Source organism: Candoia aspera, chromosome 2, assembly GCF_035149785.1.
Source record: "Candoia aspera isolate rCanAsp1 chromosome 2, rCanAsp1.hap2, whole genome shotgun sequence".
NCBI lineage: Eukaryota > Metazoa > Chordata > Lepidosauria > Squamata > Boidae > Candoia > Candoia aspera.
Genome location: NC_086154.1, coordinates 11,304,609 through 11,329,045, shown reverse-complemented (window position 1 = coordinate 11,329,045; position 24,437 = coordinate 11,304,609). Strand labels below are relative to the sequence as shown.

At 44.1% G+C, this 24,437-nt stretch overlaps 1 protein-coding gene across 3 annotated transcripts in view; it reads left to right on the top strand.

The window, feature by feature from the left end:
- The first annotated feature begins 418 nt into the window (after positions 1-418).
- AGPAT1 (1-acylglycerol-3-phosphate O-acyltransferase 1) overlaps positions 419-24,437 on the top strand; it is a 170,391-nt gene continuing 146,372 nt past the window's right edge. For all 3 annotated transcript variants that reach the window (XR_010067391.1, XM_063296325.1, XM_063296324.1), the window contains exons 1-2: positions 419-438; positions 24,071-24,260. Coding sequence is in view for 2 of the 3 variants with exons in the window: in XM_063296325.1 (XP_063152395.1) it covers positions 24,076-24,260 (185 nt within the window). In the remaining variant the exon portion in view is untranslated. The remainder of the gene's footprint in view (positions 439-24,070; positions 24,261-24,437) is intronic.

The window sequence follows — 24,437 nt, the reverse complement described above, 5'->3', positions numbered from 1 at the left end:
CGGGATGAATGAAAGCGAGCGAATGAATGAATGAAGACGAGGCGGGGGGGGAGCGCAGCACCCGCAGGAACAGCCGCGGGGGGGGAGAGCGAGCCGCTGGTCACGGGGTGGGGACGGAGGAGGAGGAGGAGGAGGAGGAGGAGGAAGAAGGAGCCGCCGCCATTGGCAGCCGGGGCTGTCCGTCAGCGCCCCCCCACGCTTCCTGCCGCTCGGCGGAGCCCCCGAGGAAGTGGCCCACGCCGGTAGAGGCCGCCGCCGCCGCCCGCCAAGCTGGAGCATCTGAGCCCGCCCCCCGCTCTGCGCTCCCGGCTTCTTCCTCAGCGCATCCCTGGAGCCGGCGCCGCCATGGCCTGGCCCTGGAAGCGCGGGGGGTGAGCGGGCAGGGGCCTCCAGGAGCCCCGACGCCAGGTCCCCCCCCGAAGCGGGGCACGCAGCCAGGTGAGGTGGGGGGGGAGGGCGGGGGGAGGTTGGGCTGCAACTTCCATCATTCCCGGAGAGTGGGGGGGGGGTAGCCAGGGAGAAGTGGGGTATTGGAGGTGTAAGCGGGGGGAGTTGGGGTGGATTGCCAGTCCAGCAATTGGATGCTTCTAGACTCCGGAACTCCTCTCCATGCCATATGGCCCCCGCCTTGGATCTTAGCCATATGCATTACATACTCTGCGTGTAACAAGGCATAGTAAATCAGCTGTGCTGCGTTTTCCAACACCCCTCGCCCAGTTGTGTATTTCTGAGGCTCCAGGCCTGCTGCCGCCTCCCCCTTTTATTTTTCAGGAAAGAGATCTGGGTCAGTGGCTGGGAGGATGCCACCGAGGCAGAAGGTGGCATCCTCCCAGCATGGGGACGAAGGTTGCAGTGCTGCTAGGAGGTTAAACATTTATTGGGGTGGGGGGACAGACCTCTTTAAAGGGAGCTGATCTGGAAGGAGGATCCTGGGGTGCCTTGGGGTGGAAGTGGAAGGAGCAGAGTCAGGTCCACTGTGAGCTGCTTAAGGTGGGGGACGCCTGAGAAGCAGCCCTGGAGAGGTGGGCCTTCAAGTCATCAGGCCAGGAAAGTAAAAAATGAGGAGAATTGGAGGGTCAGTGAAATACAGTCATGAAGGCAAGATACATGAGTTGGAATTGGGAGGCATAGTTTGATGGGAAGAAAAGGGGGTGAGGTGGGATGATGTAAGGCAGACAAGACCTGGAAAGAAATATTCAAGAATTGTTCAAGTGAGTTTTTTAAGATCAGCGTTTTTCACCCTTGGCCGCTTTCAGATGTGTGGACTTCAAGACCCAGAATTCCCCAGCCAGAATTCTGGGAGTTGAAGTCTACACATCTGAAGGTGGCCAAAGGTGAGAAATGCTGCTTAAGATGAAAGACATGTGGTAGGAGGAACTTGGTGGATTAATTATCAAAAGATAACCATCCTGTGAATGTGTTTGAGATAGGCAAGTGTTTTGTGGTTCCTGGCTGGCTTTGTCCAAACCTTTCTAATAGTTGGAAATTCTTTTCCTTTAATAGTGATTCTGAACTACGAAGTGCCCTGAATTTGTATCTTGAGCCTTCTTGCAGCAGCCTTCTTAGGATGGCATTGTTCAACCCCATTTAATAGACCATGAAAATCCTGTTTTGGAGACCAACTTGTCTTGGCTGAACTGGGATCTAAATCTAAGGCTCTTGCATCCAAGCACCTATCCCTGCCTGCCATGGAGTATTTGGACAGACATGATTAACAAGGAAGACTTTGAAAGAGAGTTGTGTAGTGATTGTAGATCCCTGGAAAGATGGGGCGTTGTATAATTCTAAAATGAAAGAGGTGTGTGTGGGCATCATTTGGAGTCTCCCGCAACATCCAGCATTAGAAGGGGTAACTGGGAAAAACTCGTAAAAAATTACATGACAATAATGAGAAAGTAATAAGAATACTCTTATTACTTAGATGGCACTTTCTGAGGACTTTGTTTTGCCTGTTTTTATTTCAGCCATCCTTATAAGATTCTTGTTAGGTAGGCCAGTATCTCTGTCCTTACTCCAAAGGCTGTGGTGGTGGTAGGGAATCCAAGGCTAATAGTTCGAGGCTTGCCGAAGAATGCTTCTGAGTATGTATGTATTGAGTTTTACTCATAAGTAAGATTGTCGCAAGACTTGAATTAAGGCCTTCCTCGGTTTTGCGGTGACGTGAGCTAGATGTCTTTCAGAGGTGACAAAAGAGGTAGATGGAGAGACAGATTGGTGTAGCGGTCAAAGCACTGGGCTAGAAACTGGGAGTTCTGCTCCTCCCGTAGACACAAAGTCAGCTGGATAACCTTGGGCTAGTCATCTTCTCTCAGCCCTAGGAAGAAAAAGGGAAGGGCAAACTACTTCCGAAAATGTTGCCAAGAAAACTGCAGGGACTTGTCCAGGCAGCTGCCAGGAGTCAACACTGGCTCAAAGGCATTGAAAAAAATCTAGATGAGTGGTACAGAAGAGGACGAATGTCTAGAAAGTACATTTTTGTAGGAGATGAGTATGCTTGCCACTATTTGGAATATAAAGTTTTAAATGAGTACTGTAATGGCATTACTACTACTCTTAGGTAGAGGTGATTAGATTCACTTTTCCTTTTGGAGAGCTGTAGCGGATGATCATTGTGCTATGGCATCTGTTGCACCGTAATGGGGCAAGACCCCTGGGGCAACATTACAAGATCATAATTTAAATTTGTGCAGTTGAGTATTCCAAATGGCTCTAAAAGCCATTCTCAATTAGACAAATTGACTGTATTCATGCATCAGATTAAGTCATTGTTTAATTATGTTCTGATGAATAAACCACAATGGACAGAGTTCTTATAGCATGTAATACTTAACCAGGCTCACCCTTATAACCCATAATGTGGCTTGCCTGTATGTGACTTAGTTTGTGATTTATAAACCATTTTAATACACTGGTTTAATGTAGTCTGTTAGGTGACCAGTCATGGGTTTTTAAATTATGATTGAGCAAACTATGGCTCAGCATATTGTGTGCTACACACAGCCTTTGTGAAAACTTAGTTGTTTACTAATTAAACCATAGTGGCTTATGAACCCATCCCTGCTATTTCCTTTCCTCTTAGTAACCTACAAGTGGTGAGGAAAAGGTTCTGAACCTTTTAGTACTACCTATAATCCGCAGCGGATCAGAATTTTATTTAAGAGACTGGTTCAAAATCAATAGATAAAGAGATAATTAACAGATAAAAAACAACATCCCAAACAGAGTATTGGATCATGCCCTTATTGAGCATGTTAAGCAAATGGTCATACTTCCTTGATGGGGGAATTGTTTTCTGCTTGATTGTTTGTCTGCTTGATTGTTTGTCTCCTTGGTAGTTCCTTGTTCACAATACCTGTAATCAAGGAACTACCAAGGAGAAACCGCCAGCCCCACCAAAACTGGCAGGGCAAGCTCCTGTATATAAACAGGGAGCAACTCACCTCACAGGGTTGTTGTTGTGGGGAAGACAGGAGGAGGAAGAAGTATTAGGTATGTTTGCTGCCTTGAGTTATTTATAAAAATAATAAAGGCGGGATAGAAAATAAACGAACGAACTCCACACTCCCTTGCACTGACGATGCTAAGTAGTCTGGCAGTGAAACGTCTGCCGGCAGCCAACCAAGCTCAGGGAACACCAAGGACTCCACAGTTCAACCCTGAGCTACATGTTTTCTCCTCTCTTGGAATTCGTATGTATTTTGTTTTGTTTTAGTCCAAGTTATAAAGGGAAATAAGTGCTCAGACTTGGTTGCGATTGGAATGCCTAGAACTCTAGAAATAAGCAGGAATATTTCCTGTTAGCTGCCATGTGTAACTTGAAACTCAACATGACTTGGCACTGCAGTAGCTTGAAGACCATTTCCTGTGCTCTATTTCGACCCACCTGAGGTGACTGTTTGGAAAAGTCCATGTAAAGAGGTCACGGAGTGATCCTAAACACACAAACAGATCAGTAGAATGGCTGAATTTTGCAGTTTGGATTGTCGGTATGACTTAAATGAAGCTCTGATCACATTATAGATCACAGTACTGTGGACTACGGGTAGTTGTAAAGAGTTCACAAACTATCACCGCTGTAATTGTGAGGACTGTGTTTCCTTCTGGTACTGGGTAGAATAGTACTTTGGGTGATTATATCTACCAGCATTCTCTGCTTGAAATGAATTTTTGGGAGAGCCACTGTGGCATAATGGTTAAAGTACTCTAGGGGCAAACAACAGGCCACCTTCCAGAGGCTGATAAGAGTACCACTCCAGTTATCTCTCAGCTTTGGGTATGTTACCAGGACTGATTGGGGTTGGAGTTTGATCACATGCAGAGGGTGACATATTACTCACCCATGCCATAAAGTTTTGGACTAGGACTAGAGAAGCCCTGGGTTCAAATCCTAACTATAGGATTATAAAGGAAGAGATCTTTGTGTACTGTTGAAACTCCTTAGAAGAAGGGAGGAAACGTGTTATAGTTGTTATAAAGATCATTATCAGCCAACACTCGGTGGCTGAATGCAGTAAATTTGGAAGCCCAGTGGATTCATTTAAAAACATGGAAGTAGTGGCTACATGTATGGGAGATGCTTTCTGATATGCAAGGTAAAAGAACATGTCAAGCACATCCCTTCCCACAGATGATGTTGGTTTGAAGATGTCCGGTGAAGGAGAACCTACCACCTTATGTAGCAGCCTGTCCCACTGGCTGATATCTAGTACAGTCAAGAAATTTCTCCTGAGGTCTAGCCTCAACGTACGTCCTCATAATTTTAACCTATTGGTTCTGGTCCTGTCTTCAGGGGCAGTAGAGAATAAGTCCACTCTCCCTTCTATGTGACAACCCTTTAGATTAGTGTTTCGCAACCTTAACAACTTTAATACTGGCTGGGGAATTCTGGGAGTTGAAGTCCATCCCTCTTAAAGTTGCCAAGGTTGAGAAATGCTGCTTTAGATATTTCCCTTCCCTCGACCCTTTTGCAGGCTAAACATGGGTTCTTTTTTTCCATAAGGCTTGGGTAACAGATGCTTTTAGCATCTTGGAAGCTCTCCCCTGTGGTCACTTCAATTTGTCATTGTCCTTTTTGAATTGTGTCCAGAACTGAACCCAGTATTCCAAGCAGAGCATGACCAGGGCAGAATCGAGTTGAACTATTAGTTCTTATGATCTGGAATCTGTGATCCTGTTAATAAACTTCAAGATGGCTTTTTCCTTTTTGGCAGCTGCATCGCAGTACTGGCTCATGTTTAACTTGTGGTCAATAAGAATGTCCAGATTGTTTTCACATGTATTGCTTCTTAAACAAGTCTCCCCCATCCTATATACACATATTTCATTTTTTCTCCCTAGATGCAGGACTTTACCTTTCCTTTTGGCCCACTCTTCCTCCCTACTTAGATCTTTTTGAATCTTCTATAGTATTAGCCACTCCTCGTAGTTTTGTGCTACCTCCATATTTAATAATCGTCCCCATGGCACTTTCATCCAGGTCATTGATAAAAATGGTGGTCAGCATGGGGCCCAGATAGAGCCCTGTGGCATTCCACTCAATACTGTTCCCAAGCTGATGTGGAGCCATTTATGCACACTCTTTGGGTGTGGCCATTCAGCCATCTGTGAATCCATCCAACAGTTGTGTCACTCAGAACATATTTTACCATTTTATTAACGAGGAGTAATCTTCCGTGACTATGAGAGAGCAATTGTACGGCTAAAATCTTGTCTAGAAGCACGCTCGGTGTTTCATAGCTCTCATAAAAATTGCAGTGCAGGTATAATTTTAGAGCCAGTTTGGTCTAGTGGTTAAGGCAATGGGCTAGAAACCAGGAGACGGTGAGTTCTACACTGCGTGCACAATTATTAGGCAAGTTGTATTTTGGGGGATGAATTTCATTATTGAACAACTACAGTGCTCTCGGTGAATCCAAAATGTTAATAAACCTCAAACCTGAATATTTAAGAAAGTAAAAGTGAGGGTTTGGCTTTCTTAGGAGCATATCTGTGTGTGCCCAATTATTGGGCAACTATTAGTGTGCAGAATTATTACGCAACTAAATGAAAAATGAAAATTCCCCCATCTTGTTTATTTTCATCTGTTAAAGTGAGAATAATAAACCACTCAAAATTTACGAATAAACATTTCTGACATTTCAAACAAAAAATCAGCGACCAATGTCATAAGCCTTCCATTCATGGAGTCTGTCAGTTTCTTGATCTGTTAATGATCAACTTTTTGTGCAGCAGCAACCACAGCCTCCCAGACACTGTTCAGAGAGGAGTACTGTTTTCCTTCACCATACATCTCCCGTTTGAGAAGGGCCCACAAGTTCTCAATAGGGTTTAGGTCAGGTGAGGAAGGGGGCCATGTCATCATCCTTTCATCTTTGAGGCCTCTACTGGCCAGCCATGCAGTGGAGTACTTCAATGCATGCGATGGAGCATTGTCCTGCATAAACATCATGGTCTTTTTGAAAGATGCAGACTTTTTCCTGTACCACTGCTTGAAGAAAGTGTCTTCTAAAAACTGGCAATAGGTTTGGGAGTTGATTTTGAGTCCATCTTCAACCCGAAAAGGTCCAACTAGATCATCTTTAATCATACCAGCCCATACCAGTACCCCACCTCCATCTTGCTGGCGTCTGAGTCGAAGTGGAGCTCTGTGCCCGTTACTGATCCAGCCACGGGCCCATCCATCTGGTCCGTCAAGAGTCACTCTCATCTCATCAGTCCATAAAACCTTTGAAAAATCTGTCTTCAGATATTTCTTGGCCCAGTCTTGCCGTTTCAACTTATGTGTCTTGTTCAGTGGTGGTTGAGTTTCAGTCTTCCTTACCTTGGCCATGTTTCTGAGCACTGAACACCTTGTACTTCTGGGCACTCCAGGTAGGTTGCAGTTCTGGAATAGACAGCACTGGAGGATAATGACTTCCTGGTAGCTTCACGTTTGATTCTTCTCAAATCTTTGGCAGTTAATTTGCGTCTTTTTTTCTCAACACATTTCTTGTGACCCTGTTGACTATTTGCAACAAAACCTTTGATGGTTCTGTGGTCTCGCCCCAATATCTTAGCAATTTCAAGAGTGCTGCATCCCTCTGAAAGACTTTTTACAATTTTTGACTTTTCAGTTAAATCTCTTTTTTGGCCCATTTTGCCTGAGGAAAAGAAGCTGCCTCATAATTATGCACACCTTGATATAGGGTGTTGATCTCCTCAGGCCACACCCTCCCTCATTACACAAATACACATCACCTGATATGCTTATATCCAATAAGCATTCAGGTTTATACAGCTTGGAGGTGGAAAATATGCATAATAATGACGATATGGTCAAAATACTCACTTGCCTAATAATTGTGCACACAGTGTAGTCCCACCTGAGGCACGAAAGCCGGCTAGGTGACTTTGAGCAGGTTACACGCTCTCAGCCCAACTCACCTCACAGGGGTGTTGTTGTGGGGAAAATAGGAGGGGGAAGGACTATTAGGTATGTTCGCCGCCTTGAGTTATTTATAAAAATAATAAAGGCGGGATAGAAAATAAGTAAATAAATTTTGTACTGAGAAACAGAATGACAAAGGTTAAAATATGGACTTCCCTTCCCAGCTCAAAATCTGTCGTCATCACTCTGGAATGTATTTAGGCCAGATTATGAAGCCTCCATCGCAGAAGAAATGGTAATGACTGGTGAGTCACCCCAAAAGAGACACCAAAGGAACTTTCCCTTTGGGTAGATTCTTAAGACTAAGTAGAGGTCACTTTTGCTCTTTAATGTATGTGTTGGTGCACAGCATCATCAAGAGAGTCCTCAGACTAAAGATCTGTAATGCAGCACTTGGATGGATTAAATGCAGATGTTGGAGGCATCTCTCTTGCTTATATTACATTACAAAGAGTTACGTAATCCATCAGGGCTGCATCTCTGTATTATAAAGTCAAATTCTTCAACGGTCTGTTAGACTTCAACACAACCAGGGCTCAAAACCTGGGATATGATGTCATGAGCCGGTGATGTTCCTGTGCATACCCTGAAAGAGTTGAACATCTATTATTTTATGGAACCGTATGGAATCATAGATGTGGGAAGGGTCCAGTCTATAACCTTCAGCTAGGAGTTGAAATCCACACATCCTAAAGTTGCCAAGTTTGAGAAACACTGGTTCAGAATGTTTTCAGCCAAAGAAGTGTAAGAGTATACTGAAGCTTGTGCAATGAAGGCTCTTTTTTTTTCCGTCATGGTTCCAGGGCTGGTGGGTGGTTGAAGATGGACCATTGGAGTGGTGGGTTAGGGTATGCTTTCTGGATGTGTTGGTATTTGTAGACAGTCTGGAAAGGTTTTTATTATTTATTTATTTATTAATCAAATTTATCACCGCCCATCTCCCAAAAGGGACTCTGGGCGGTTTACAATAAAAGAACAGTGAGTCCAAAACCTGTCCAGTGTTTGATTGGTGAGCGTGGTCTTCCCACGGAGTCTTCCCACGGAGCCTCCAGAGCAACATCCTAGAAAATCAGGGAAATTTTATGGTTCCCTGTTTATGGGACCCTTTGAGCACTGGACTGTCAAAGTCATCACTGGATAAGTAAGCACCAGTCATGGTGGTGGCCCTTGTGAAGATCTTATTCTTGATTACGGTAATGGCTCATTATGGTTGTGAAGAAGGACCAACTTAATTGATCCACTCCAGGCTTCTGAAAGACCTGGCTGGATTTCAGAGGGAACTTCGGGTTGTCCCTGAGGCTCTGATGCACAGTTTGACTGAGATCTTAGTCACTGCTTGGAATGAGAGAACAACAGTGGGGATCAGATCATACCTGAGTGGAGTCTGCCTGCCCCCAAGTTTTGGATGGCCATGACCTTTATCTCTGCCCACAACAAACATGGGGTTGTCTTCTTGGAGGTGGAATGTATGTTTAGTTGACCACAGCTATATGTCCTTTGATACGTTGGCTGTGGATTTAGTTTCTTCTGATTGCATGATGTTTTATTTGTACTCAGTATTTCGCCTACTGTTCTCAAAGTTGGCATCCTTGTGTGGACCAACTCCCAGAGTTACCCAGCTAGCCTCAGATGGCTGAGGATGATGGGAGTTATATCCAACATTCCTGGAAAGTAGCAGGCTGAACCTGGGTGTGCTATGCTATTAACAATGATTTAACTTTGTAATTTTTCCCCTACAACTGTCCCCCACCCTTTTTTAAAAAAAAAATAAAATTATTGTATTAGAAGATGCAAGTAATACATTATATCAATGTTTCCCAACCTCAGCCACTTTCAGACGTGTGGACTTTGACTCTCAGAATTTCCCAGCCAGCATGGCTGGCTGGGGGATTCTGGGAGTTGAAGTCCACACGTCTGAAAGTGGCTGAGGTTGGGAAACAGTGCATTATATTATTTGGGTACGGTGATATTTCTACAATATTGACTAGAGATTATATCACTTGTTTTCCTACTTGATAAACTGAAGTACTTGGTTGGAAGGCACACCCCATGACTCCATGATTTCACACAAGCCACCAGAGTTATGGGTGTATAACCCCCAGAGTTTCTCCAGAGGTTATTGCCTCATTTTAATTGTTAATGTGACCAAAGGATATAATTAATCCAATATGTAGGAAGTAATATTAATGTTTCATTAATGTAAATGACATTTAAATTAAACCACCAGCTATCTTTTCTTACTCACTTTTCTGTTAATCTCTGACATGAAATCTCTTTGATTTCAGTATCCCTGTGCAATAAATGAATGATTTTGTTGAATTGCTTCCATATCTCTTCTGTGGCTAGTTGGTGCTTGTTCAAGGATCGGGGATAGACTTTGTGGTCTGATGGATATATCCTGAATTTCAAGGGCATGCCATGGTGGGGGCCTTGCTTCTTCACAAAATGGCTACTGTATGGCCTGTCCCAACCTAGCCATTAACCTGAAGGCAAGTGGATGAGGTTCTTCTTTGCCACCACATCTTTTCTCCCTCAAGATGCTACCCAGGGGTGTCCATAAGGTTTCCTGCTAGCAAAGTCTGGTTGACTTGTCTTCCTAATTTGAGCGGAGCAACTGCAGGCCTCCATTTCTCCCACTACCTCAGCAGTCCCCCTCTTTCCCACGTACAATTACATGTCAGCTTTGCTGCCAGACCCCTGTAATCTATTTCCTGAGCATGTTCATGGAATGACACAATTGTCACGTTCTCAGAGGACTTGTCACTCCCTTCAAACTTCAGCTGAACTCAGGATTCAGCACCAGATGCAGAAGGGAAAAAGGAGGAATCGATCACAATCAATATGAGAAAAGGGCCATTTTGGAAACAATGGATGGGGAAGAGAAGCCAAGGGCTTGGATTCTTGCATTATATATTGCACTATATATTCTTATATATATATAAGCATCTATCTGTCTATATAATTATATATTATATATATATATAAATTCCCTCCTCACCGCTATGGGTGGTATGTGTCTTCCTCGACCTCAGGTCCTTTACCAGAGGCCTGGGAGTTTGAGGGTTCTGCACAGGATCTCAGCTGTTCCTAGCATATATATATATTATATATTATTATATATTCTTGCATTATATTGCATTAGATATAGCAATCTGTTAATTGCTATGAAATTCCCAGCTCTGAGAATCAAAAACAGTGGCCAACTTGTAGCTTTTCTGTGATATTTCTTTATGAACCAATATGCGTAGTGCTGATAACGAGGGGGTCTGTGAGAATGTTCTCCTTAGTATCTAAGGTGGTACAGGGCAGTGCAATTGTAGATAGGTCAGCGTAGAAGTACATCCCATTATCTTCAATGAGACCAGCTCTCCAGCAAGGACATACATCAGCCTCACTACCCCATGGCTTTCACTTTGATTCTAAGTCCCATCTTTTCCAGCGGGGAATACTGGAAAAATATTCTTTTCCAGTATTCATATGTACTCTGGAGGTCTTGGTGCTCTCTGAGCTTCGTTGTTTGCCTGCAGACGTTTCATTACCCAACTAGGTAACACCATCTGTGCTGGTGAGGGTGGGGTTTGCCCCCTGTTTCTATACAGAAGGTTGCCCTGCCAGTGGTGGTGGGAGGGGTGGGGGTTCCTCCTTGATACTTCCTTGATGGGGGTATTGTTTGTCTGCTTGATTGTTTGTCTGCTTGATTGTTTGTCTGCTTGATTGTTTGTCTCCTTGGTAGTTCCTTGTTCACAATACCTGTAATCAAGGAACTACCAAGGAGAAACCGCCAGCCCCACCAAAACTGGCAGGGCAAGCTCCTGTATATAAACAGGGAGCAACTCACCTCACAGGGTTGTTGTGGGGAAGACAGGAGGAGGAAGAAGTATTAGGTATGTTTGCCGCCTTGAGTTATTTATAAAAATAATAAAGGCGGGATAGAAAATAAACAAACCAACTCCACACTCCCTTGCACTGACGATGCTAAGTAGTCTGGCAGTGAAACGTCTGCCGGCAGCCAACCAAGCTCAGGGAACACCAAGGACTCCACAGTTCAACCCTGAGCTACATGTTTTCTCCTCTCTTGGAATTCGTATGTATTTTGTTTTGTTTTAGTCCAAGTTATAAAGGGAAATAAGTGCTCAGACTTGGTTGCGATTGGAATGCCTAGAACTCTAGAAATAAGCAGGAATATTTCCCGTTAGCTGCCATGTGTAACTTGAAACTCAACATGACTTGGCACTGCAGTAGCTTGAAGACCATTTCCTGTGCTCTGTTTCGACCCACCTGATGTGAAGCTCCCAGGAGGACCTGTTAGTAGTCCCCTCCTTTTCATGAGATGAGGGGGATGGAGGCCTGCAAATGATATTTCTTTGGAAAGAGATCAATGTTATAGACCTCGCTGTTCCACCAAATCCAGTCAACTCCTATCTTATTAGGCTTCAGGAGAGTGTTAAAAGCAGAATTAAGGGGGCCATTGATTTAGCTTTAGACTGGGCCGGCACAGGAAAAGGTTGTAACTGCATTGCTTTCACTCTTTTTTCATCCTTTGATTTCACTAACGCTTAGGGGATGATGCCATACATTCCTCCTTAGTACAGGTAGTCCTCGTTTAGTGACCATGATTGGGAGCGGCAACTTGGTTGTTAAGCGAAGTGGCCGCTAAGTTAAGCCACAGCTGTGCTTATGATCTTACTTCAGCTTTCCTTTGATTTGCAGACCTGTGAAGGTCATAAATGGGAGGGTTGGTCAAAGTTTTTCATCACTGTCATAACTGCGAACAGTCTTTAAATGAGTCAACCGCTAAGCGAGGACTACCTGTACTTGTAACAGGAGGAAGAGTTTTATATAGCAGCCTGTGGTGGTGCCAGGGCTGAGTTGTAACTCTGGAGAGCTTAGTCCACCTGGGAAGAGCAGGGGCAAATGTCCAACCCTGGTCACCCAGCTGCTGCTCAAGTGCTCCATGTGCTTTGACTGGCACTAGAAAGCTGGCATAGCACAAAGCAGCTACAGGGAATAAGTGTAATCCAGAAGGCTGTGAATTCGAATTTCTGCTGCAAACTCCTTCAGCACTTTTTGATAAGCCCCTCCCTCCACTCCCTCTGCCTTGGCCCTGCACCTGCAGGTTGGTATTGCTGTATCTTACAGGATTCAAGAAACAAGCAATCTACGGTAATACAGTGCTCCGATGTTAATTCAGCCTCTCCCAACCAGGTATCTTAGTTATGTGTAGGATTATAACTCCCACAATCCCTCCTTCCCCTCCTCTGAGTATTATGAGACTTGAAATTTTTCTTCCCATTGTATATTAAATAATGCTGTCACCCCAAAACCTGATGAATCACCACCCTTTGCATAAATTTTAATTTATTGGATACCTTCAGTAAAAATGTCTGCCTCTAGCTCTTCTTTCACTGGCTTTGTTCCCATGCTGTAGTATTGTTCTACTGAAACTTGGTTTGCTTTAAGGTAGCTAATTCAAGAGATAGTGGTTTGGTTCATACATTAAGCTAAGTCCTAAACCCTGGTTTACAAATTCTAGTGGCCAGATTCCCATCTCGCTAAGTGAAACCCAGATGAACAAGCAACATGATGGGCTAATGAACCCAGCTGTTAGTGTTAAAATTTGCCAGTGGGCAATCAGAGGGAATGTGTCCCCTTCCAGATGTTATTGATCCCTTACCGGTGGCTAGAGATGGGTCTTTGGAATAAAGCAGGCTCCCCGTTTCTGCTATCCAGCCAGATCTGGGAGAAGACATCTTTCACCTCCCAGGAAGGATCCTCCTGTGACCAGTCACGCAAGAGAAGAGGGATCGGCAAGCAGCAGCACCTTCTCCCTGCGTTGCCAGACAAGTCTGTCATGCTAGGAAGATGCAGTGACCTTCCAGTTCCTGTGAACGCTGGCAGTCTTTCTGCAATCAAAGTGTCTTTCTTGGCTTCCTCTAGTCCCTCTCTGTCTGATGGATTGGAGCCACTCTCCCTTCTCTTCGCTGTTAGGTCAGTTTCCGAGGACTTCATTTTTATGCTTACCTGAAGTAGGGAGTTAATCATTCCTTCTGGGCAGATAGCAGGCCATATGATATCCAGGGATGTGCTGACGAAGAACACCGTGTTGGCTGACAAAATATTTGTGGCCTTTTCTGCATACTTAATATTACCTTCACACCATTTTGACTGCCACACAGTATCCTGGGAATTCTCACCTGAGGCTGCTAAGGAACTAGATTAACCGTGTTATCTGTTTTAGTGGCCTAATTGATTGCATGAAAGATGAGGCGTTAGACTTCGGTTGGGACGCTCATCTCTTGGATTACCTACATTAAACAGGAGGTTGACTAGGTGGCATAGCAGATTCTTTCTAGCTTTTTGATGTATAAAGTGGAGCCCATCGTTTCACCTCTGGTAGTTTTTGAAGTTTAAGAGACCCCTGGGATTTATTTAGAATTTATTGGAGATACGTTGGAGATGGTCTTCCTAGCAGGCTTCCTCTGATTAGCTTATGTCTACAAGGAAGGTAAAATGCTCTCAAACCGCAAGGCCAATGGGGCCAAAATTGGGCGACAGCGTAACAAGTGTAATGGCTTGATTGGTTGGATCTTTGCCCCCATGGTATAAGTTAGTTTTTAAAGAAAATTCTATTTGGTTTTGAGTGTCCTAGCTGGAAAAGGCCATTTCTCAACAGCAGAGCATGCCCTCAAAGACCGATATTATGGCACAATCAGCAATTAAAATGCTTTCCTTTTAAGAAGACTTTATTGCTTCTGAAGGTTATTTTAGCACTCTGCTTTTCCAGGTCTCATTTTTTTAATGTTATCTGTAGCAAAGAGTGATTTTACTCTTAAGTTAGACTTGTAAATCCGATGCAAGTATATGGTTTCGTTCGTGGCCCTTTATTTTTATTTTTGGTAGCTTTCTAGATCTGTGCATGTCAGCTGCAGGATGTCTGTGCTCCCTGTTCTTTTGGAAGAATTTCTTTAGATTCCTTGTTTTCAAACCGTTTCTTCAAATTGAGAAAAAGGGAAATTTCAGGATTATGTTGCTGCTCAGTGCCATCAGGAGAGCCCTGACCGATCAGACCAAAGACCTTTTTAATCTGGCCCTTATGTACCCACAATAGCCAACCAGTGGCTTCTCAGAAAGGCTCACAAAGAAAGCCCAGTAGCCTTCAGAGATTCAAAATTGTCCTACACCCAGTGCAGGAGGTGGCCATTAATAGCTTAATCTCTATTAAATTATCTAGTTTTCTTTTGAAGCCATCCAACGTCATGGTGTTGGGACCCAGCTTTAGAGTGTCCTGTGACAGCCCATTTCCTGTTGATATTTTCAGAAATATTTACACTTGAGGAATTTGTTGGAATGCTCTTGAAATGTGACTAGGGAGTTTTTTCCCCTTCAGGTAGTGAGTCAAAATTGCATTGACCTTTTTAAAAATTCCACAGTCCTTATTTTCAGGCTGTTTGCTTTGTGCTTAGCCTTAATTGTACCAGCATTTTTGTTTCTTCGTTAGTTTGCTAAGGTGAAGCTTGGTACAAACTGACAGTAAAAAGGGAACATAGCCTTAGACCTCGTTCATCTGGACAGTGCATCACAAATGTGCAGGAGAGCAAAAGAGAAAAGGGGTCAGAACTTGGCGATCCACCTCCTAGTACAGTTGGGCCACTGGGAGCGGGCTTGGAAAAAAAATTACTTACAATCCCGGTTTGAAATGTCTTTTGTTGCTACAGTATGGAGAAGCAAAAAAGGACAAGAACCAATGCAGTCTCAGAAACTGTGTGTGCACCTTGGTTTTGGTTACTATTCTAAAAACACTCATTGGGTAAGCTGGATTTGCTTAACGACCACTGTAAAGATGGTCGTAAAATCAGGTCCGGTCATGTGGTGACTTGACTTATGACTGCAACAATTTACAATGGAAATTCCGGTCCCAATTGTGGTCATAAGTCAAGGACTACCTGTAGATTGGATTCACACATCCCTGAGCCATTTTTTTTCTTCACTGTGATTTGAATAATCCATAATTGGCTGCGTTCATTCATGACTAAAATATGATCTACCAATCAGAATTTCTGGGTATGCGGAACTGTCAGCGCCTGATCATTCGAGCATTCACATATACACAGTCAAGAAGCTGGATCTCTTTGAACTGTTTTAATGAAGCATAATGAACGGTACAGAAGGCAAGCTGCGAATAAAGATTTCCCGCTCAAACCTAATTTAAAACTACAGTCCATTAGCTAGTCCCCTTTTGCACGAAGCATGTCACTCCCCCTCCCATCCAGATGGTATTCCTGTCGTATCTCAACTCCGCATCCTTGATGTGCTCCATAGCTATAATAAACCACTTTACACTCCAACTTCACACACCCCTCCCATCTGGCAACCTGAGAGAATGAAATGATGGGAGATGCCCTGATAAGGGTTTCTGTGAAACCTTTGATTGGGGGATCTGGCAGGAACATTCTGAGCCATGCAAAATGCACTATGACTTAGGCAATCCTATGACTCGGTTTATGCTATCAGAACTGGAGACTTGTTTCTTTGCATAATTCTTCTACGGTTGCAAATTGCTACCTTGGTTGTTAGGAATAGATTGCTTGGGTGCAGAAGCTGGGATGTCATGAGGTAGGATGCCAAGAAACAGACAGCATTGCTGCCCTCTAGCCCTCTGTGTGCCACCTTTAAAGCCCTACATGGCATGGGGCCAGGGTATCTGAGGAACCGTCTCATCCCCATAACATCGACCCATCCCACCCGGTCAAGCAGAGAGGGCATGCTACAGACCCCATCAACAAAGGAATTTCATCTAGCGGGGTCCAGGAGGCGAGCCTTCTTTGCAGTGGTGCCCACCCTTTGGAATATCTTGCCCCCGGAGGTGAGGCGGGTGCCTTCGCTCCCAGACTTCCTGAAGAATTTAAAAACCTGGTTCTGCCACCTTGCTTGGGATGGGAAGGGCAATAGCTCTTCCTGGGGGTGGCTGGCGCCGTAGCGCCCTCCCCGTTGAATGAGAGCTTTTCACCACACGGGTCGTATATTTATCTATCTATAGGATTTTATTTATTTATTTATTTATTAAATTTATATTACCACCCATCTCCCCCAATTTTGTATTGCAATCTATGTTTTATCTTCAGCAAAGGATCGTTACCTTGTCGTGGTGCTGGAGCTTGAGCACCTCAATGATGCCATGAGCTAAACCGTGAAGGGCCACCCAAGACGGGAAGGTCATGACAGAGAGGTCAGACTAAATGCGATCCCTGGGGAAGGTAATGGCAACCCACCCCAGTATTCTTGCCGTGAAAACTAAATGGATCAGGACAACCAGAGATATGTCGGTATACCATCGGAAGATGAGACCCCCAGGTCGGAAGATGGTCAAAATGCTACTGGGGAGGAACAGAGGATGAGTTCACTAGCCCCAGACGTGATGACGCAGCTAGCTCAAAGCCGAAAGGACGGCTAGCGGCCGACGGTGCTGGTGGTGAACGGCGAATCCGATGTTCTAAGGATCAACACACCATTGGAACCTGGAATGTAAGATCTATGAGCCAGGGCAAATTGGATGTGGTTATTGGTGAGATGTCAAGATTAAAGATAGACATTCTGGGCGTCAGTGAACTGAAATGGACTGGAATGGGCCACTTCACATCAAATGACCACCAGATCTACTACTGCGGACAAGAGGACCACAGAAGAAATGGAGTAGCCTTCATAATTAATAGTAAAGTGGCTAAAGCAGTGCTTGGATACAACCCAAAAAATGATAGAATGATCTCAATTCGAATTCAGGGCAAGCCATCTAACATCACAGTGATCCAAATATACACCCCAACCACAAATGCTGAAGAAGCTGAAGTAGAGCAGTTCTATGAGGATCTGCAGCACCTACTGGACAACACGCCTAAAAGAGATGTTATTTTCATCATGGGAGACTGGAATGCTAAGGTGGGCAGTCAAATGACACCTCGAATTACAGGTAAGTATGGCCTGGGAGAACAAAACGAAGCAGGACCTAGGCTGATAGAATTTTGCCAAGACAACTCACTCTGCATAACAAACACTCTCTTCCAACAACCTAAGAGACGGCTTTATACATGGACTTCACCAGATGGACAACACCGAAATCAGATTGATTACATCCTTTGCAGCCAAAGGTGGCGGACATCTGTACAGTCGGTAAAAACAAGGCCTGGAGCTGACTGTAGTTCAGATCACGAACTACTTCTTGCACAATTTAGGATCAGACTAAAGAGATTAGGGAAGACCCACAGATCAGCTAGATATGAGCTCACTAATATTCCTAAGGAATATGCAGTGGAGGTGAAGAATAGATTTAAGGGACTGGACTTAGTAGATAGGGTCCCGGAAGAACTCTGGACAGAAGTTGGCAGCATTGTTCAGGAGGCGGCAACAAAATACATCCCAAAGAAAGAGAAAACCAAGAAGGCAAAATGGCTGTCTGCTGAGACACTAGAAGTAGCCCAAGAAAGAAGGAAAGCAAAAGGCAACAGTGACAGGGGGAGATATGCCCAATTAAATGCAAAATTCCAGAGGTTAGCCAGAAGAGATAAGGAATTATTTTTAAACAAGCAATGCGCGGAAGTGGAAGAAGACAATAGAATAGGAAGGACAAGAGTCCTCTTCCAGAAAATTAGAAACATTGGAGGTAAATTCCAGGCAAAAATGGGTATGATCAAAAACAAAGATGGCAAGGACCTAACAGAAGAAGAAGAGATCAAGAAAAGGTGGCAAGAATATACAGAAGACCTGTATAGGAAGGATAACAATATCGGGGATAGCTTTGACAGTGTGGTCGGTGAGCTAGAGCCAGACATCCTGAAGAGTGAGGTTGAGTGGGCCTTAAGAAGCATTGCTAATAACAAGGCAACAGGAGACGACGGCATCCCAGCTGAACTGTTCAAAATCTTACAAGATGATGCTGTCAAGGTAATGCATGCTATATGCCAGCAAATTTGGAAAACACAAGAATGGCCATCAGACTGGAAAAAATCAACTTATATCCCCATACCAAAAAAGGGGAACACTAAAGAATGTTCAAACTATCGAACAGTGGCACTCATTTCACATGCCAGTAAGGTAATGCTCAAGATCCTGCAAGGTAGACTTCAGCAGTTCATGGAGCGAGAATTGCCAGACGTACAAGCTGGGTTTAGAAAAGGCAGAGGAACTAGAGACCAAATTGCCAATATCCGCTGGATAATGGAAAAAGCCATGGAGTTTCAGAAAAACATCTATTTCTGTTTTATTGACTATTCTAAAGCCTTTGACTGTGTGGACCATAACAAATTGTGGCAAGTTCTTAGTGGTATGGGGATACCAAGTCATCTTGTCTGCCTCCTGAAGAATCTGTATAACGACCAAGTAGCAACAGTAAGAACAGACCACGGAACAACAGACTGGTTTAAGATTGGGAAAGGAGTATGGCAGGGCTGTATACTCTCACCCTACCTATTCAACTTGTATGCAGAACACATCATGCGACAAGCTGGCCTTGAGGAATCCAAGGCTGGAGTTAAAATCGCTGGAAGAAACATTAACAATCTCAGATATGCAGATGATACCACTTTGATGGCTGAAAGTGAAGAGGAACTGAGGAGCCTTATGATGAAGGTGAAAGAAGAAAGTGCAAAAGCTGGTTTGCAGCTAAACCTCAAAAAAACCAAGATTATGGCAACCAGCTTGATTGATAACTGGCAAATAGAGGGAGAAAATGTAGAAGCAGTGAAAGACTTTGTATTCCTAGGTGCAAAGATTACTGCAGATGCTGACTGCAGTCAGGAAATCAGAAGACGCTTAATCCTGGGGAGAAGAGCAATGACAAATCTCGATAAAATAGTTAAGAGCAGAGACATCACACTGACAACAAAGGCCCGCATAGTTAAAGCAATGGTGTTCCCTGTAGTAACATATGGCTGCGAGAGCTGGACCATAAGGAAGGCTGAGCGAAGGAAGATCGATGCTTTTGAACTGTGGTGTTGGAGGAAAATTCTGAGAGTGCCTTGGACTGCAAGAAGATCCAACCAGTCCATCCTCCAGGAAATCAAGCCAGACTGCTCACTTGAGGGAATGATATTAAAGGCAAAACTGAAATACTTTGGCCACATAATGAGAAGACAGGACACCCTGGAGAAGATGCTGATGCTAGGGAGAGTGGAAGGCAAAAGGAAGAGGGGCCGACCAAGGGCAAGATGGATGGATGATATTCTAGAGGTGAGGGACTCGTCCCTGGGGGAGCTGGGGGTGTGGACGACCGACAGGAAGCTCTGGCGTGGGCTGGTCCATGAAGTCACGAAGAGTCGGAAGCGACTAAACGAATAAACAACAACTATGTTTTATGGTTTTAATTTGTTTATTGTGTTGTAAACCACACAGAGTCCCCCCTTTTCAATTCCCAGGCTAAGCCAAAATGTCACTCGTTCAGTGTGGCTCAGTGTGCGTGTCTCCATCCTTTTGAAGGACACCATTCTCTCTCAGAAAATGGCTGCCATGGTGGGGGTTGCCAGAATTAAAATGCCCATTTTCTAGGAGGTAAGCTGGTGAGACTGTGCTCTGCTTCCATTCTCGCCCCATGCTACTTTTACCATCAACCTAGAAAATAGGTGCTGTACTTCAAGTCGAAGTGTAGTGCAAAGCCCACCCATAATTTTGTTTTATAAGAACATCTCTGTGGTTTGTGGGAGATCCCTTGATGGGGAAAAAACTGTTACAACTGGGGTTGGTGCTTTGCTTTGGAGCATGCTCAGTTCCCATTTTTCAAAATTAAAATAATTAAAAGATAAAACTGTTGGAAGCTGGTAGATGCCGGGAGAGCGGTCCACTGGCCTGTTGGGGGCTGCAGCTGCTGCTCTGTGGCTTCAGGGCTTATCGTCTTGAATGAAGCCAGCCAGCTCTGGCATACTCTATAAATCATGGCTAAATATATCATAACTTTGACAAGGTTCATAAATCACATGATCTCCCAGTACAACCAAGAAATGACTTAAAGGAGTTTAGAAGTGTCTTACGAGTTTCTTGAGATCTGTAACACCAACCTGAAAAGTGAAAGTGGCTTGCAAAGGATTTACCTACCCAGGGAGGGGTTGGCAGTCCTATTACAGGTTTTGGAGACAGTATTGATCTCTTTCCCAATATTATGACCCTATCAAGATGAAGAGTGATTTATAGTGATGTGGATTTTCCAAGGAAAAAAACATAACATCAGGAGAAACATGCTAGATTTCCTGCCCTTCTTCCTCCACTGCTCTTCTGATATTAGTGGTATTTTGAAATATACAGGTAGTCCTCACTTAATGACCACAATTGGGACCAGAAATTCGATTGCTGGGCAAAGCAGTCATTAAGTGAATACGGCCTGATTTTATGACCTTTTTTGTGGTCGTTAAGCAAATCACCATGGGCATTAAGTGAACCACATGGTTGTTAAGCAAATCTCGTGGTTCCCCATTGATTTTGCTTGCCAGAAGCTGGCCAGAAAGGTCGAAAGTTAACCACCAGGTGCTGCAACGGTCATAAACGTGAACCAATTGCCATGCGCCCAGATCATGATTACGTGACCACAGTGATGCTGTGATGGTCGTTAGTGTGAGTTCCAGTCATAAGTTGGTTTTTTCAGCATGGTCGTAAGTCCAAACCATCACTAAACGAATGGTTGTTAAGTGAGGACTACCTGTATTGCTGTTCAGTTTGATTGTATTGAATTATATATGCATGATTTTTAGCTGCCTTGAGTGAATTTGGTTAAAAGCTGAAAAAGAAAGCAATAGTTTAGTGTAAATTTTATGTCTAAGTATCTGAAACATTTTTTCTCCCCATCTCCCAGAAGTAGTTTAGATGAAAATTGGGAAATCAGTTAGAGGGAATTAGTGTTGGCGGGAAGTCAGTTGGAGGGAATTAAAAGCTTCATGTATATATTACTCTTGTCGAAATGCTATTTTGAGGCATGACAACTTCAGTCACACACATTTCTCTTCCATTGTTTAGGCTTTAAGAAAAAGGGAAGCTGCTAAGAAGATTCCAAAATCTTAATTTTAGAACCCCTTTAATTTGGCATGATCTAAGACCTCTGGGCACTAACATGGAAAATGTTAGCTGTAACTTTATTTTACATTCCAGTGATGCTATAGCTAATCTGCCTTGACCAATTGGACTTGTGTTTGACTTGCGCATTATGTCGTTCTTTTAATGATAAGGAACAGTCCGGTTTCAAGAGTTGGGGGGTGGAATTCCACAGGCCGGTTGCAGCAGCGGAAAACCATCTGCCACACACCATGAGCTATTAAGCCAGTTCATGCCTTAGAGCTCAGGGGCCCTGCACTTACGAAAGTGCTGTGATTGCACGTACAAAGTTTGCTTCCCATCTGCACGTTTTTGCCTCCTGGGGGGTAATGAGGTCTACTTGCCACAGTGGGTGTAAGCTGCCTCCCCAGACCTGAGGCCCTTCTGGTGGCCTGAACCATATGGAGTCCATCTGGCATGACCATTTCCCTGGATACTTTTTTTTTTTCCATGTCAGAAGCACCTACCAAGGCGCTTCTGCATTATTTTCCTGGAGATAATAGGAGTTCTAGTCCAGCATTTTTGGGAGGTACCAGGTGGGGGGGAGCTGCTGAAGACCAGTTCTACCTGAACAAACCCCGAGGTGAACAATAGCCTCTTCGGATGCTGGCTGGAAGTGGGTGGCTGGCCGGATGGGCAGCATCCTTCTCCAACTCCATAGCTTGTAGAATAGCAGGAGAGTAGAGATGATCTATCAATTCACCCTTCCTCCAAGGATGTACGCATAGCTTTTATTATGTTTATCTTCTCTATTCTTGGTTTTTATCTTTGCAGTAGGGACAAAATTCCTTAGGCTGGCTCAGCAGAGGAGGAGACATGAGACAGACTTCTCAGTGATGGCTTAACAAAATTTCCTGATTCTGCACAAATCCAGAATGCAATGATCAGGATTTCCCACTTGAGCAAGTGGGCTAATTTTGCTTCCATGTCTTGGATTTTCCAAAGGGTTTTGGAGTAGCAGTTTTGTCTCTTGGAGGATGTAGTAAAGATTCAGGAATCCATTCTGTAAACAATCTGCAAGCTTTTCTGTTTATCAGTAAAGCATCCGCCTTCTCACTGCATCACAGGAAGGCTGATAAAAAGAAGATCAAAAAACTATCTGCTCTAATGTGCATGGAAATATATTGGTTCTAACTGGGAAATAGTTCAGATGCTGGAATCCTTGTAATCCCACCCCATTCATCTCAACAAATCTAGCTAAAAGAACTCTTAAGGATCATGCTTGGAAAAGAATATTCCAAGAATATTCCCATTCAGGCAGCTGCCAGTGGGCCTGAGGGAGGATCCTACTGCATGTCACTCTGGGCAGGGACGAACCATTGTCTCTACCACAGGGGTCCTGTGCTCTGCTGAGGGTTCTAGGACAGAAATTGTGCCTACAATCTGCATGGGGCAACAGTAGGCCTCTTGGTTCCCCCTGCATGGATTTAAATTCATGCATTGAAAAAGTCAATAACGGCGGGCAAACATCAGACCAAAAATTTGATCTCTACTAAATGTTTCTAACTTTGGGACCCTAACAGTTCTCCAGGGGATTGTACTGTTACAGTGCCTTCTTAAAAATGCCTTTGAGCAGGATTGGTAGATTAAATCCTGGAAAAGCTGCAGTCATAGAAGGGGTCCGTGACTGGTTCCCTGCTGTCTAACCCCAAAAACAGAGTCTCACTTGCATAGGTTTAAGGTTACTGGAGGATAAGTTTTGGTCGAGTGTCGAAGCAGGCTAGTAGGTGAAGTTAGTTACTTAGAGCAGTGTTTCTCGACCTGGGCAATGTGTGGACTTCAACTCCCAGAATTTCCCGCCAGCATTCTGGGAGTTGAAGTCCATACAATTTAAAGTTGCTAAGGTTGAGAAACACTGTCCTAGACCAAGGAAGCATAACCAGATGCCTCGAGGCTGTAAGTGGCTCCTGAAAGCATTGAGTGAGCTCCTCAGTGCTTTTCCAAAAGTTGTTACAACATATAATTTTTTAATAAAATGAAATATTAAATATATTGGAGGGTAATCATATTGTCTGTCTTCATCATAGAATCACAGTTGGAAATGAGTCTTTAGGCTATCAAATCCCACCCCTGCTCTATAGACATATCTAAATAAAAGCAACTCTGATAGATCACTCTTTGGCTTCCATTTGAACGTATCCAGGAAAGGAGTCCTGCCACCGCTCTATAAGTGGCCCCACCATTGAATTTTTCTTTCCACTGGGAAGTTGTTTAATATTCATTTGGAATCCATCTTCCTGTCACTTAAACCATTATTTCACATCCCACACTGTTGGATGGTAGACAGAAAGTTTTAAAGTAAACCAAATGTTGTTTTTGTTCTGACCCTGCTAATTCCTTCTCGTTTCCACTAATTCTGGGGACATGAACCAAGAGTACTTTCCACCCAAGCAGAATGAGGCCCCAGTGGCCAAGAGGAATGGTGGGCTTTCTCTTGCAGAGCATGCTATAGCTCTGGGTTTCTTGAATCGAGCCGGGAATTGGACTAATAAACTGAATTGTTTGGAGGGCTCTGCTAACTCCTGGTTTCTATGAAAGGCTAATAAGTAAACTCAACTCCTCCCTGTTTCCTTTCTTCAGAGACAATGGAGATCTCGGTGGGCCAGTGGCTCCTCATCCTCGTCCTGGTGGCTGTCCCACTTCTGTACGAATGGAGTGCCACCTTCAAGTATTTCTGTAAGATGGCGTTCTACAACGGCTACATCCTCTTCCTGGCCATCATTGTCATCCCTATCTGTGCAGTCCGTGGGCGCAATGTGGAGAATATGAAGTGAGTCTGTGTAGGTGTGTGCTGGTGGGTCCACCCTTCTTGGGTATCGACCTTCCTGATGTGTTGGATTACAGACCTCATCTTCAGCTAACATAGCTGGTGTAAGATGGGAAATGTAGTTTAACTCAGCTCATCTGGTGGGAAAACGGGATTCTTGGCCATTCCTGTATGCCAAGT